This window comes from Tympanuchus pallidicinctus, unplaced genomic scaffold, assembly GCF_026119805.1.
Source record: "Tympanuchus pallidicinctus isolate F22 unplaced genomic scaffold, pur_lepc_1.0 scaffold14, whole genome shotgun sequence".
NCBI classification, from domain to species: domain Eukaryota; kingdom Metazoa; phylum Chordata; class Aves; order Galliformes; family Phasianidae; genus Tympanuchus; species Tympanuchus pallidicinctus.
Window position 1 is genome coordinate 3,016,423 of NW_026294659.1, and position 14,571 is coordinate 3,030,993.

General features: G+C 40.4%; 1 protein-coding gene across 6 annotated transcripts in view; it reads left to right on the forward strand.

Annotated features, from left to right (window-relative positions):
- The window catches only part of CNKSR2 (connector enhancer of kinase suppressor of Ras 2), a 204,265-nt gene that overhangs the window by 182,312 nt on the left and 7,382 nt on the right, over positions 1-14,571 (forward strand). The window contains exon 21 of one of the 6 annotated variants that reach the window (XM_052673741.1): positions 5,866-6,809. The exons of 4 other annotated variants lie outside the window; for them this stretch is intronic. In XM_052673741.1, coding sequence (XP_052529701.1) covers positions 5,866-5,945 — 80 coding nt within the window. In that variant the 3' untranslated portion in view covers positions 5,946-6,809. Of the gene's footprint in view, positions 1-5,865; positions 6,810-7,768; positions 9,876-14,571 lie in introns of those variants that run through there. One more of the 6 variants, XM_052673742.1, reaches the window with a different exon arrangement.

A 14,571-nucleotide genomic window follows, 5' to 3' on the forward strand; every position in this document is an offset into this window, starting at 1 on the left:
TTTACAGAAACCAGGTGCATTAGAGGCAAGGTATCTAGCAGGAATTTCTTTATATATGCTAATTTTGTGCAGTATATCTCAGAGGGTTTAGCTCTGATAATGTGTTTTTTTGTTTTTTGTTTTGTTTCGTTTTGTTTTGTTTTGCTGAATACGGTTTACTGGAGACTGGAAGAGACCTGACTGAATCAAAAACAGTTGGAGCAGAACCATGTGACTTGCCTGGCAATAGGCAGGCAAGCTGAGTTAATCATCAAATACATATTAATGCATGAGGAGAGAGAATGGAATGCCTCTGTTAACTGTAGCACAACCAGACAGGAATGGGAAGTTGTCAGAATTTGATTTGATGGCCATACTAAATGAGTAACCATGTAGACTGTTTTGTGTGTGCACTTCTGCAGTGAGTACCAAACTTTATTAACATATTTCAGTGATGAGCCTAACGATCACAGTCTGCCTCCCAGCCTCCCCTAGCTGAGCAAGCTTCAGCAGCTTCCATGTTGGGACTTGTGACAGAAGCTTCTTCAGAACCTCAGCAGAACATGGGCAGGAGAAGGGAGATGCTACTTTTTGCTGAGTCCGCTCACTATACCTTAACAACCCAGCAACATCAATAACATCAAACATATCTGATCTGTTCCTGTTATTGACCCATTCTGATAAGAGATCGTAGGCCACAATGAAAACCAGCATTGCGGTCCCCTGTGGGTGTCGGCAGACAATGAGGACATAGCAGTCTGTCCCCAACTTATATAGTCATGCAAGGGATTTTGTCAGTGTGCCACTATTTTTGTTGTCAGTATGGGAAACACAGTCAGAAAGAGCAGTTACAATGCTGCATGTATTAAATTCTTCTTTATCTAAAGTGGTCTCTACCGCTCAGAGCTAAACGCTTAAATTTGACATGTCATAATTAATTCTAGGCATTTCTGTTTCACTTGAAAGCCCCAAGCAAACAAATGTATAAAATTTCCAAGAAATATGCTGCTTCTAACAGTGATACAGAGAATAGTCTGTTATGATAATGGAACCAGTTCATAGAATCATGTAGTGGCTTGGGTGGAATGGATCATCTTAAAGATCATCTAGTTCCAAATCCCTTGCCACGGGGCAGGGTTGCCACCCACTAGATCAGTTCTTTTTGAGTATTTCATATTGAAAAAGTGGATTATTAAAAAACCAGAAAGGTAATACATTACTTATTCCTTTTTTTTTTTTTTTTTCTTTCAGTATTGATGTCCAAAGCATTAGATAGGAGGCAGAATGTACATTTTTTTCTTTAGTAACTGTTTCACTGGGCAACAGATTGGATCTACAGTTCCTGCTTCATGATGTGGAAATAAAGATGTGTCTTTCCAAGCTGTTCCCAGCATAAATCATGTAGGAGGTTTAGCAGATTAAATTCAGCTTTACATGCCATTGCAACCATAGCCTGACTAATCTTAACTTATGATAGTAGGAAGGAATCTTGCCTTTAGGTGTATACCTAATGCTGCATGTGTTTTGAGTACAAAATTGACTTCTGTTGGATGAGGTCTGTCCCATAGAAATATGTAAGTTATTTGTTGCCCAGTGAGGTTGTGAATGCCCTCTCCTGAAAGCATCCAAGGCCAGGCTGGACGAGGCTTTGAGCAGACTGATCTAAAGGGAGGTGTCCCTGCCTGTAGCAGGGGGATTAGAACTAAATGATTTTAAGGATCCCTTCCAACCCAAACCATTCTATGACTCCAGTGTAATGCAGCAATTAAAGTGTCAATATACAGAAATTTGAATAACATTCACAGAATTCATGAACTGTGCACTGGGACACTTAACTCCTGATTCTATCTTCCATCTCCAAATCTATATAAAATTATGTAAATTACTGTATTTTGTAAGAAACTTAGCCAGCTCCTTTTTATCACCTGGCCATTATTTTTCAACCACATGCCTTTTTCCCCCTTCTAAAAGAATGAAGCATGTTTTTCTTGTTATTCTTATAACTTACAACATGTTTTTTAAAATTTTCTATACTCTCATTTGTTTTTGTCCCAAATTAGAGTATGTCCTTTGTCTGGGAGCAGTGGTTTATGTTGGTTTACAACAGTCATAACAGAAAGTATACGACAAAAATAATTGGTGACTTCTGACAAAGCCATAGCTCAGACTGCTCAGCCTTGGAGTTGTGGACTCTCACTCTGTAAGACCTCAGTAACAAACCAAATGAGTTTTACAGCATTAGAAAGAGACCTATACAGCACAAGAATAACTCTGAAATATATCTACTATGGAAGGACATAACGTGGGCAGAATTTGTAGTAATATATTATAGTATGTATCAATAATTTGATGATCCAGCTTGGCACATTTGAAAGAACAACAAACACAATACCAGAAGGTGAGCCAAAAATGGAGCCCCTGGTGAGTAGCACTACTTCATTAGGTACTTAGCTACTGACACTGGTATCATCCTTGTTTGTCAAGTAAGTTGGAAACTCATCACTTAATAAAACCTCCATAAAGAAACAGTAAATTATACACAGACTATAGTGTCATAATTTAAAAAAACCCTTCTGTCACTTACAGAAACAACGCAGATAAACAAATGCATGTTTGTTAGTAAACTTCTTTGACATGTTCGTTAGTAAGCTTCTTTGATATACCTGTGTTAAGTATTACTGTGGCAGAAAGTAGTGATGTGTCCACAAGCATCCAGGTCCTTAGCTGCTTGTTTCAGGCCTTCACAGAGCGTTGAGAATGCTTTGCATGAAGCACCACTAGCATGATGGCTGCCTGTGGTGCTGTCCCCAAGTGCAAGGCTTACAGGAGTTTGGAAAAAGCATCCTAAGTATAAAGGGCTTATAGATCTTTCCTGCATGTAAGGTGAACTAGATAGGACTCAGTGTACACAAGCAAAGCTTCAGACAAGATCATGTAGAAAATAATACTGTTCTATTAATAAATCTGTTAGTGGTGTGGTACTGTAATGTGTAAGATAACCTTAGCTATGAATTTTTTCCAACTGCTCTTCATTTTTTTTTTTCATTTTTCTTCATCAACACTAGTGGGTTTTTGCTTTTTTGTGTGTTGAATTGTATGGGTTGCTTTTTTTTTTTTTTCTTTTAGTTCATTAGTACTGAGTGGGTAGAGGGTTATTTAGCTATAAGAATAGTGTATGAAATGCATAGTGGGAGAGCAAGGGTGCATTTGCACCTTTAGAAACACTGTGTTGAGAGGGAAAAAAAATACCCTGTAGATGAGAACCCTGTCATTTCTTGTGCTGCCTTCTGCTCACCAGGCTGAGAGCAGTGCTCGGGCAGGAACCGCTCACTGCTGGAAGCTTAATGTGCTTTGGCATGCCACCTGTCCTCCCTGCTCCCAAGTCCTGCTTTCTCATCATGGTGCTTTCTTGTACAGTATTTGTGGTCCTGGTGTTCTTTTGTTGTCACTTTTAGCTCAGTGGGGACACAAAGGGCACTAAAGTATATACAGTAGTGCTGGGAAAATGAAACTTGCTACTTGTAGATAGCATATTTCTGTGTTAGCCATGCTTCACATAGCTCACTCCAGTAACTCAAATATCCAGCACAGTACTTCCATTATTGCCTCCCATGTCTTACTTGACTTCTCATGTGATAAATGGCAGGTATGTTGCTTTGGAGTACAGTGCCAGGGGGCTGCACTGATGTGCCATTCCAACCTTCCGCATGGCACTCTCTCTGTGACCCAAGCAGTCCTAAGACACTTTCCTTTGCTGAGCAAGGAATAGCTTGTAAATCTGCCAGCATTCCTCCAGGGGAATTGAACAACATCTAGCTACATCCCCAGACCTCATAGCATCCCAGTAGCTGCCACTGGACTTACAACAGAAGCAGCCAAGTAGCAGTCTATGGTAAATTGGGGGGGATGTTTCCCCCCTCATGTTTGTGTTCATTCCCTGTTCAAAGCCTGATAGCGCAAGTGTAGCATTTACTTTCAAGGAAACACCATACCAGATGTGCTTCATTGTTGGACTAGATAGACACTACTAAAGAGCTTCTTGTCAAAGTTCTTTTGCATCTCTTATGCATATATAGGCAGATATAGAAATTTGTACACAAAATTGGGTACAGGTGAGGGAAAGCAAAGAGATTACAAACACAGTTATAGTTTAACTGATTTGCTCTATAGATGGGAAGTAGGAGGTTTTTTTCCTAAAATTACAAAGCTTACTTCAAAAGTTTGCTAACCTGTTATCATTTAACTGCATCCTTCTCTGAAAAGCAAATTTACCATCAATTTAACCATCAATTAAATAAATGTTATAACTAGGCATCTTGTACTCATTTTAGACAAAATAACAAGGTTCACAGAGAGTCTGGTGAAGCACTGACACAGGCTGCCCAGAGACATTATGAATGCCCCATCCTTGGGGGTGTTCAAGGCAAGGTTGGGTGAGTTCCTAGACACCTGGTCTAGTGCTCGATCTAGCAGCTGGCAATCCTGCCCGTGGCAGGGAGGTTGGAACTTGTTGAGTTTTGAGTTTTCTTCCAACCCAAGCCATTCTGTGATTCTGTAAGGAAGTGTACTCTCAAGTGGCAGCAGTAAAATGGTATCTACTTTCTTTAAAAAAATAAAAAAATCGAATTTAAAGCCATAACTTAAATCTGATTAGTGACTGCTGATGTGCCTTCAATGTTTATAAACAGATCTCAAACAGAGGGAAATAGTTGGTTCACCTGCCATGTCCTTATTCCCTACTGATTGTGATTCAAATATTTCTCTTGAGTGAGAACTTTCTCCTTTCCTATGCTTACATTTCTCTTCAGTACTGAGACATGCTGGCATGGCTGGAGAGGCCTGCAGTGCATCCTTTAGTTCTTGCTTGGTTTGATCTGAGCGCTGATGTATTCTCTCACACAACTTTTGACTGGTAAAGGGCCTCCCCACTGTTACAGGTTTGCTCAGACACAGGAGTCCTTACATCTTGTTATATTTGCTGAAGATATATGTGACAATTTACAGCAGGCAGTTTTTTTTTTCTACAACCTCTCTGAGAATGTCATTTGCCATACAGCTCTTCTCATAATACAAGCATAAATTAATTAATAAATGCAATGATATAACTTCATTTTTTTCACAGGGTTGAATTCATTTTTGTATGTGAATAAGAATTGGTTTTTTTTTCAAAATGTTTGCAAGTCTCATCAGTTTCATAAATTGTAGTGTTGATAAGTATCCATCCAAAGTCACATTACTTGTTCGTTGTTGTTTGTATTTGTTCTCCTTTAAAACAAACTTAGAACAGCTCTAGGCTGGAAAGGGAACCATGTGCTGGATTTTACTGAAATCGTTTTGCTAATGTGTATTTTAGAATGATAAGGAAATATAACGTTTGTACCGATAGGCAGATAGGCAAACTAAACTCTTAAGAGTGCCTCTACCCTAATAGAAATATTGTACAGTTGCTTTCTATAAGAGTAAAAATAATAAGAAAATCTATTTAGAAAACCTCAAGTGTGCCTGTTAATTATATTCACCTTCAGATAAATAGGCTACTGCTTAAGAGGTCCTAATGAAAGGCTGTTAATATACGCTGTGGCTAATCCAAAATGGGCCGCAGCAAAATTAGCGGTATTTAACAGTCGTGCTACAAAGACCTTAGCAATATTACTGAACAGCCTTCTAAAAACAATGTCTTATCAGCAGGATTTCTTTCAGAAGCAGTCATCTTCTAATGCAAAGTATAGTTGGATTTTAGGTACGTAAAAACCATCCTGTCCCAATGAAGGTAGCATAGTTCTTCGATACATCCTTCAACTTGCTTCAGCAAGACGTGTGGAAGAGCAGGGTTGGGATATCTGCTTAATAACATCCTAATGAAAACACCCCTTCTTTATTTCATAGCCACCTTGTTTCATGAAAAGAGGAGTTTCTTTTGTCCAAACCTACCTTCCTCCAGGAAACCAAACTTCCTGAGTTTTTAGAGCTGAAGTTATAGAAAAAGCAACCATGAGACACCTGGATCTCCTGAAGCTGCACAAGTGACATCTATGAGGCTGCGGGATCCACTCTCTCTTAGTGCCTTTTTCCAAGCAACTCCAAGATTGTTACTTCAAACGCCCTGACTGTTAGCATTATAAAATAGGCTAAAATGTGAAAAGCATTCCTTTTTGCAGTCCGCTGAGCCTCCTTTCTTCACAACTCCATCAGTCCTGCAATGTGCTGGCATGGGCTTTTTTTTCTCAAGGGTTTGGTTTGGGGTTGGTTTGGGTTTAATTTTCTTTTGTGTTTATTTGTTTGCTTGTTTGTTTTCGTTTCAGTTGTATAATCAAATGTTCCCTGTTTAAAATCATAAGTTATGTAAAATTGTCTCTTGACTGCTATTCTTACGACACAGTTATATAAACTATTTTCCTCTCCCTTGTTCATCCTCCTCTCCCTGTTAACACAGAATTCCCAGGAAAGCTAGGAAGTTCAGAAGAGCCTGAATTTCCTTTGAGCTCTGCAGCATTGCTCACAGCGCATCTCTTTGGAAACCCATTTTCCAGTTGCTGCCGTGGGTGGACTAAATGGCACCAGTGTTTCTATCTGGAATTCTTTCCACCTGCTGCTTTCTGTCACTGAGACAACACCGTTTTTTGCTCTCCTAGACCTTTCCAGATATCCTCAGGAGTAAAAGTGACAAAGCTTTGTATTTTCCTTCCTTCTTCATCCTGCCTTTTGAAAAAGTAAATTCCTTAACAAGGGATAAACAAGTCTCAACAATTAAATTGGATATAATTTTTGCATCTTTATACTTGTCCTAGTTGAACTCTTTCCCAAAGTGAGGCTTGTTTTTTGTTTCTTTTTTTTAAAAAAATATCTCACAGATTTTCCTATGTGAGATCTGAAAACAATGGATTTTGAGAATCACAGAAAGATTCATACTTTATTACAAATAAGTATAATTCACAGCAAAATAGGGTATGTGCTGACACCAGCTGGGCTTTTGAAAGTGCCCTGTGTGCAGAGATTGCGCAAACACACAAAAAACTCTTCAGTAAACAACTTAGCAACATGCTGTTTATTCCACCTCTCTCTTTCTCTTTTCTTTGCTAACATGGGTCCTCAAAGATTCGTGAGTTCTCACGTCCTAGCTTTTGGATGTCAGCGTGGTTTGAAAGTCATGTGATTTCCTACTCAATCTTGCCCTTCATCTGAAGTGTCACAGTGCTAGATTGCCAGCTAAAATAACAAAAATAAACAGATTGCATTGTGCCACCTCTTTTTCTATTTCAAACATAAGCTGCTGACAGGGTATCTTTCCGTGCTCATAGCATGTTTGGTGGATTTCGGGCACATTCTTTGCTTTCTTTCTCCTCATTCATGTGACCCTTTTCCAGTGTTTCCAAATGAGTTCATGTCTTTTAAGTATAGAGGAAACCAACCCAAGTTGGTCAGGATGTGTATTGTTCTCGATTATTTTTTTCTTAATTAGTCTTTGTTCCGTTTTGTTTGGTTGGTTTGTGGGTTTTTTTGTTGTTGTTTTTTTTTCTCCAAACGTGTCCACAAAAAGCAAATATGTAACTTTCTGCCCTAAATACCTCTTTTGATGGGGCAAGATGTCATACTGAAACAGTGCCATGTTTCTGTCCTCACAAGCATACGTGCATGCAGATTAGAAAAGCTCTGTAGTGCTGCAACTGTATGCCAGATTTGCTATTTGCTCTTGTTTGCATGATAGTAATTCTAATATACTAATATGATATGGAAATAATGGCACATCACCGTTCTCTCAACATATTGTATCACTGCTTTATCATATTAGGCTAATACACTGCGAGAGTTGATAGCACCTCTCCATGTCAAATCGGATCCACTTCTCTTGGCACTGAACCGATTGGACTCAAAGGTTGATAAACTTATCATTAGCGATTGGCACGACGGAGACTCAACTTCAGCCTCTTGCAAGACACCTAATGGCCTCCGTTCAGAAAGTCAATTCTTCTTGAATAACATTGGTGTTTATAAAAGAGACTAGACCTGTTAAAGCGTAGACAACCACATGCCTGGATATGAGGCCTCCAGGAAGGTGTCAAGGGCATGGCCACTCTTTTGAAGAATGCACCCTTTCCACAATGGGACTAGGCACAAGGTCAGATCCAGTCTACACGGAGCACATTTGCAGAAAATACTGCCCTGCATGGGAGAACAGAAGGGGAAGAGGGTCTTGACAGGGGAAGGGCTTTGATGTCACTCAGTTTTGTTCTGCAGACCTCGAGGAATTAAAGAGGGATTCGGCCATGGTAACACTAAAATCCTGTTGCTTTTACTGAACTGCAGTGAATCCATTCAGGCCAACCAGACAGATTGTGCCATTTAAGCGTCCTTCACTAATGTGAAGGATGCTACCTTTCTGTATCATGCTAAACTAAGTGTATTCTGTCAAGTGAAGGTGTGCGCAGACCTTTCAGAGACTTCTATTTCTCTAACGATTTGTAACGCATTACCGGAGGGTACACTGACACTGGTTTGGATGATGATGGAGAAGATACCTCACGCTGAGATTTCTTATACTCTGCAGATAACTCTTCAGTTCCTCTTTATCTTCTAGGAGTTAAACATGTGAGTGATGCTGCCTGGAGAAGCAGGCACAAAGTATTCTCTGTATAACACCCCGACTCCAGAGGGCTGTTTGGGGGCCAGTATTCGTCTGGATGTCACTCAAAGTAGATGCAGATATTGTATTTATCATTATGTTCTGAGTCCCCTATGGGTTGATGTTTGCCTCTATCTCTGTGGTTAGAATGTGGATTTTCCTTAATATATTTGGCTAAGGGTGTATTGTAATAATGTTAATGCTAATTACTTGATATTTCATACTATCTTACGGGGAGATACTTTTAAAAATGTATTTTGAAATGTTTTCTTTCTGTTTGCTCAATGTATGGTATTGCATTATGTTAATACCAATAAAATTATATATATATAGTTATATATATTTCCCTTTTATAAAGAAGTAAATTATGCTTTTTTGCCTCACAGATGAAATGTGCAGTGAATAAAATACATCATTCTGCCTTACAGCAGGTGACAAAGCTTATAATAGTTTTAATATTCTTTTTTGAAAAATAAAAAGTATAGTATGACATAAACTAGTTGGAAATTCATCAAAATGCATGTTGTGTTTCTGCTTAATGCGACTGTCACAAATCAGCCTAAGTATTTATCAATGTTGTTTTGGCATCTTTAATTTTTTCCAATCAGAAAACATACACTGTATTGCTATTATTGATTACAAAATTGTACTTTCATGACTTTGTGCCTGTTGGCCAAATAGACAAGCCCACTGAGTTTTTATGACTCTCTTGTCTGAAGGAATTGATTTTTAAATTTAATTCAGTGCTTTTTCCAATGCTTGGCAAAGGCAGAATTTATTTTTTATATAAGGTTGCCTTTGAAGTACCTGCCTCTGCCAGGGCTGATAAATCATGGCTAAGCACATAAAGGTTCTGCAACCTGAAGGATGTAATGTATCATTAAAACTCTGCTGGAATGGCCTGAAACCTGAGCCAGTCTTTCACGTTCTGTCATTAAACTCCATAATTAGTTAGAGATGAAATGTTTTGGAAATGAATTAGAGAAGCAGAAGCAAAGATGTGAATCTAAAGTATCCTTTGGCTGCCATTCTGGGTTACGCTGATGGCTTGTTTGCAGCCTGTAGCCACAGGCATGCATATATCTGCACTAACATGAATTAGATCGTCTTCAGCTTCCTCTTTCTTTTCCCCACCCTTTCTAACATATTGTATTGAGTATCATTGTTTTGCAGAGACATTCAAGAGGGCTGTAATTAGCAGTCCCTGGCATTTAATTGCATACCCATTTGTTAAATATTTTTCTGTATGCCTTAAAATAAAGTATAGAAAATGGCAGTAATGTTTCTTTAATGAAGGCATTTGATTTATTCATGAAGTCAGGATTTTTGAAAGTGTTATTTTGGGCTTAATAAAGGAAATAAGCCAGTAACTTCTCAGCTTTGCCATTGTCTGTAAGGGCTGATGGTCACTTCCTTCTTTTTTGTTTCTTTTGTGTGCAAACGCGTTCTTCCTAATGGATGGGGAATAGACCTTTCTTCTGTGATTGCTGTTACGCCAGTTTTGAGAGAAAGTTTATGTTAAGGTGCCTGTATGTTCACAAGTTCATTGGGCATTATAACACACGATGACATGAGTGATGACTGGAAAAGCCACATGGCATTGCATTTCTCTTGCCATTACTGAACATACAGCACTTGTTCTCAAAGGTACTGGGCAGGGACTGAACTCTGTTCAGTGCTTACAAAACCGTGGTGGTGTGATGGGCATTCAGCAGCTGGTGAGGCTGCTTGAGATGTGGCAGTGCCATGCCCCAAATAAATGTGTAAATCAGGGTACAGATTCGTTAGTTTGGCATCTAATCAGTGCAGCTATCACAACATGTGCAATTATAAATCCCATAATAAATCTGAATATCTGAATAAATAAGACATCTTCTGAGATAACATCTTCCAAAATATTTCAGGCCCCCTTCACAAGTGCCTCAGGAGCTGCTTCCCTAGCTGGCTGCTGTGCAATATGGAGGTAATCGAGCTGGTTAAAAGACATTAGTTCCTGCCCACGCTGATGTACGGCATTTCTTTCATGTAGAAATTGGGATTTATACTCCTGGGTGATGCAGATGCTTTTGAAAATTTCACTCAGTGTTAGATTTTCATCCAAATAAGCAAACCTGGGATGCAGCCTGAAGTAGAGTTCATTTTCTCAGTGGATATTGCTCACCAGGAACACTACTGCTTCCATTCAGGCTTGCTTTCAGGTACCAAGGCCATCAGCTGTGACAGGTCTTGCCGCTGAACAAGCACGACTGTGGCTTGATTTTGAGCGGTGAGTAATGTTGCCAGGTCCATATTGCTTGTCACTTAACTTTTCACAGCTTTGTATGCTGTAACAGCTTAGGTTTGTGAAAAAAAATATTTTCCTGAAGGAGTAATTGCTTCCATATATTGCTTGCGGGATGGATCCATAGGGACAGCCTCATCCTGTTTAAAAGTCACAGCATCCCCAGAAGTATAGCGATTTATCTACTCTGCTTCAGAGCTGGCTTACCTTGTACATACAAGAAGTTTTTCATTGTTTCTGAACTGAGGGGACTAAGGGGAAGCATACCACCAAAATCCAATTGCTTTGTTTATTTCACCTCAATATTGGTACCTTGCGATGAATAGTGCTTATACCGATCTGTGGCAAAGAAAAATGTCAAGATACCCTCTTTCATTGTGCTAAAATTCTCCCAGACAGTCAATAAAATCTGTTCAGGGAATGAGAGTTAAACTGATTTCTTCGTAGGCAACTTAATGAGTAGAGAGCACTGTGACAAATACCAAAGGATGCAATTATAACACTGCTGCCATGAAGTTCTGCCACTGATCAGAGTCCTCTGTTACACTGAGTTATTTCAGCCTCATTCTTATGCCCTCTCTGAAACCGTAGCCTACCAATATAACTTCATGAAACAGCAGGGCAGAGAGCACGAGGCGTTTCTCCTGTTGCCCATTCGAGATGTGTAATAGCTGTCAAGAGGCTACACGAACAGAGTGAGCTAATTATTCCCTCTGTCTGTGTTCTCCCTTTGCACTAACATATTAACCCGTTTACAAGCACCTGTACTTCATTGCTAAGAGGATGCTGAAAGTGCCTGAAGGTTGGTGTCAGCACGACAGTGCAGGTCTGCAGAGAGGAACTTTGTGACTCGTGGTACTTTTTAAATGTTTCAGTTTTTTTCAAGCTGAGTTTGGCATCAGCCATTTTTAATAACCCATTCTGTTTGCACTGAGAACTCAAGAACAGTGTCTGGTGTGGGCTTGGAGCAAGGCCAGCCCAAGTGTTGTGCTTCAGCCCACAGAACACCGTCTGTGGCCAATGGTGGCTCATGAGGGCAAGGCTGTGACAAGGAGTAGACAGCCTTTCATTAATTCACCAGAGAGGTGACCTAAGAGGAGAAGAGAGATTCACAGGGAGATCCAAAAAGAATACTGCCATAAATGTCTAGACCTTTGATGCTTCAGCAATTGGTCCAGTATCTCTCAGGTCTTACAAAAGCTAGTGTCAGATCCTTTAAAAGTGACTGTGGTCTCTGACTGCTGCTGACTGTGAAATACCTTCTAAAATCTGTCCCATGGGAGATGGGCTTTCCACTTGCCTGCACTGTTCACTTTATTTCAGGAAATCAGAGTATACTCATTCAGGTGAAAGGCAGAATCACTGCTGCTGTAGGGAACACCAGCATAAAGCAGAGCTGGCTTGGGCTGGTATCCTCAGCAAGGGAGCTCCCCCTGGACCTCTGCCTGCAGGTTTACCTAATGGGAGAGGATAGAAACCATGTTCAGCTAGCTGATAACCAAAAAGTACTGCCTCTTTAGAGGAAAAGATAGCATAAAATGTAAAATTAATACTAGTTTTCTGATCCTCCACTCAAAGCTTGATTTTAAACATTGTTCCTCCCTTTCTTGAACAAAGATTATGGGGAGAATCTTGTGCTTTCAGGTACATGGATCAGCATTTTAATGGAGGATTGCATAAATCAGAAAAGGGCAGGCAAGGAGAAGGGATAACAGAGAGAAGGGCTGCTAAGTCCAGGTGCTGCATGTTAAGTCCATAGCTTTTCTTAAGCATTTCTTCAGCTTGCTCACTCTTTTCTTCACTCATGGACAGCTCTCAATAGATTTACACGCATAGATTTATATATGTACACTTCTATCTATATATTCACTCACATGCCATTCTTGATTTTTTCCATGAATGTGGAGTTAGAGAAGACACAGGTTTCTCTTTGTGCTCTAGCAGGGAAATCTGCTCCTCATGACTCAGAGCAGATGACTTAGCAGCTGGCTTCCATACAGACCTGACTTGTGTCTCCTGCTGCCTCCTGCCACCTGCTCTGTGCCATGCACAAGCACTGAGATGTGGCTGCTGATGCTCTCCTAGCAGAAGCTGATCTCCCTTGTCACTGTGCTCCCCACACTCACAATCAGGGCAAACTTGGTACACTGCATGCAGTCTCCTTGTAAAATTCCATCTGCCAGTGGTTTTACCATCATCTTCCTTTGATGACGTAGAGAGGGGGAAAGCAAACACCCAGTTTTTCTGCCTGCCATCCGCCCAAATAGTGTAATAAATGACTGTAATTCCTGTTTTCTTTGCACCATAAGCATTGTCTCCCTCTTTTGTAGTTTGGAATCTAGTGATTAACCTGAACAGCAGCAAAGATGCATTTCAGCCATGGAGTGAGAAACCAGAAAGAACTTCTTTAGAGGCTTCTTTGTTTCCCCTCCAACAGAACTAACACAAGCATTCTTTCTATCCTTTTGCTTTCTCAAATGCAGGCGCCTCCCTTCTACTTTTCCTGAAAAATGAACAAACAAACACCAAAAACAGGAATTTGTGCTTCAGTGTGAGACAGCAACAGGGCCTGGGACCTCATCCCATAGACTAGGGATGTTCTTGGTTTCTTGGATTGCTTACTGGTAGCCCCCAGAAGAATGAGGAGGCTTCAAGCAGGTGTATGAGGTGAAGTGAAAAGGTGTAACCTTAAAACTGGAAGCAAATAATATGAGATTTTTAGGAGGAAATTAGTATATGGTTTATAATGTGATTAATGCTGTCTTCTGACAAACTTACCTCCTCAAGATCCTGGGGGAGCCAAGCTGAGCTGCTTCCCCTGCCAGAGCCAGCAAGTTCACCAAAAGGAATGAAAATGGGAGCGTGGGTTTCAGTTGAGCTGGGGGATTTCAGCCTTTTTTCATATTGTTTGCTCTCTGTCATAGACTTTGCAGCAGCTTTGCTTTCTCAGGATTTGCAGAGGGCGGTAATTTTGTTCATAAGCAGGCTAATTGCAAGTGGAACAGTCTGTGGGCGTGCGCATGCAAGGAGTTACACAGGGAAAAGCATGTCACTAAGCTGTGAAAGCAGCAAACAGCAAAGCACAGCAAAAAAAAAAAAAAAAAAAAAAGGAGAAAGCCATTAGAGCAGGAACTGTGTCCCCTCAGTCTGGATGAGGAGCCTGAAGATGATGGGAGGAGTCTGGATGGAGTTGGGAGGCACAGGCGAAAAACAGAGAGGCCTACAAAGGAGAGCTACAGCCCTTGAAGAATCTGCCTTTGACAGCACAGCAGGTGACAAAGCTTGTGATGAACTGTGTTGTAGGATCCTTGCCTGGGTAGCTGTGTGCACCCATAGTTGCAGGTGCAGTCAATGGTTCTGATGGTACCTCACTACTGAAAGGGAGATGCCACACAAGCTCTCAGTGACTCGAGATTTTACAGGGAAAGCGAGACACAAATGTGCTGGAACCTCCACTGAAAATGCCATTGTTACTCCATTTAAAACAGATTTGTGAGAAATATAAGCCCAGGGATTACCTATGTCCAGATGGATTAGCCAGATGGGTTGCAGCAGAGACTTTCTACATATCCCTAGTTCAGGATCATCTTGGTGAATCATTAGCTCACACAGAACCATCATCTTTTGGTCCATGTAAATACCAGCACTGATGGTTTCTCTCTGATCACTTTTCATTCAGGTACCTGATTTT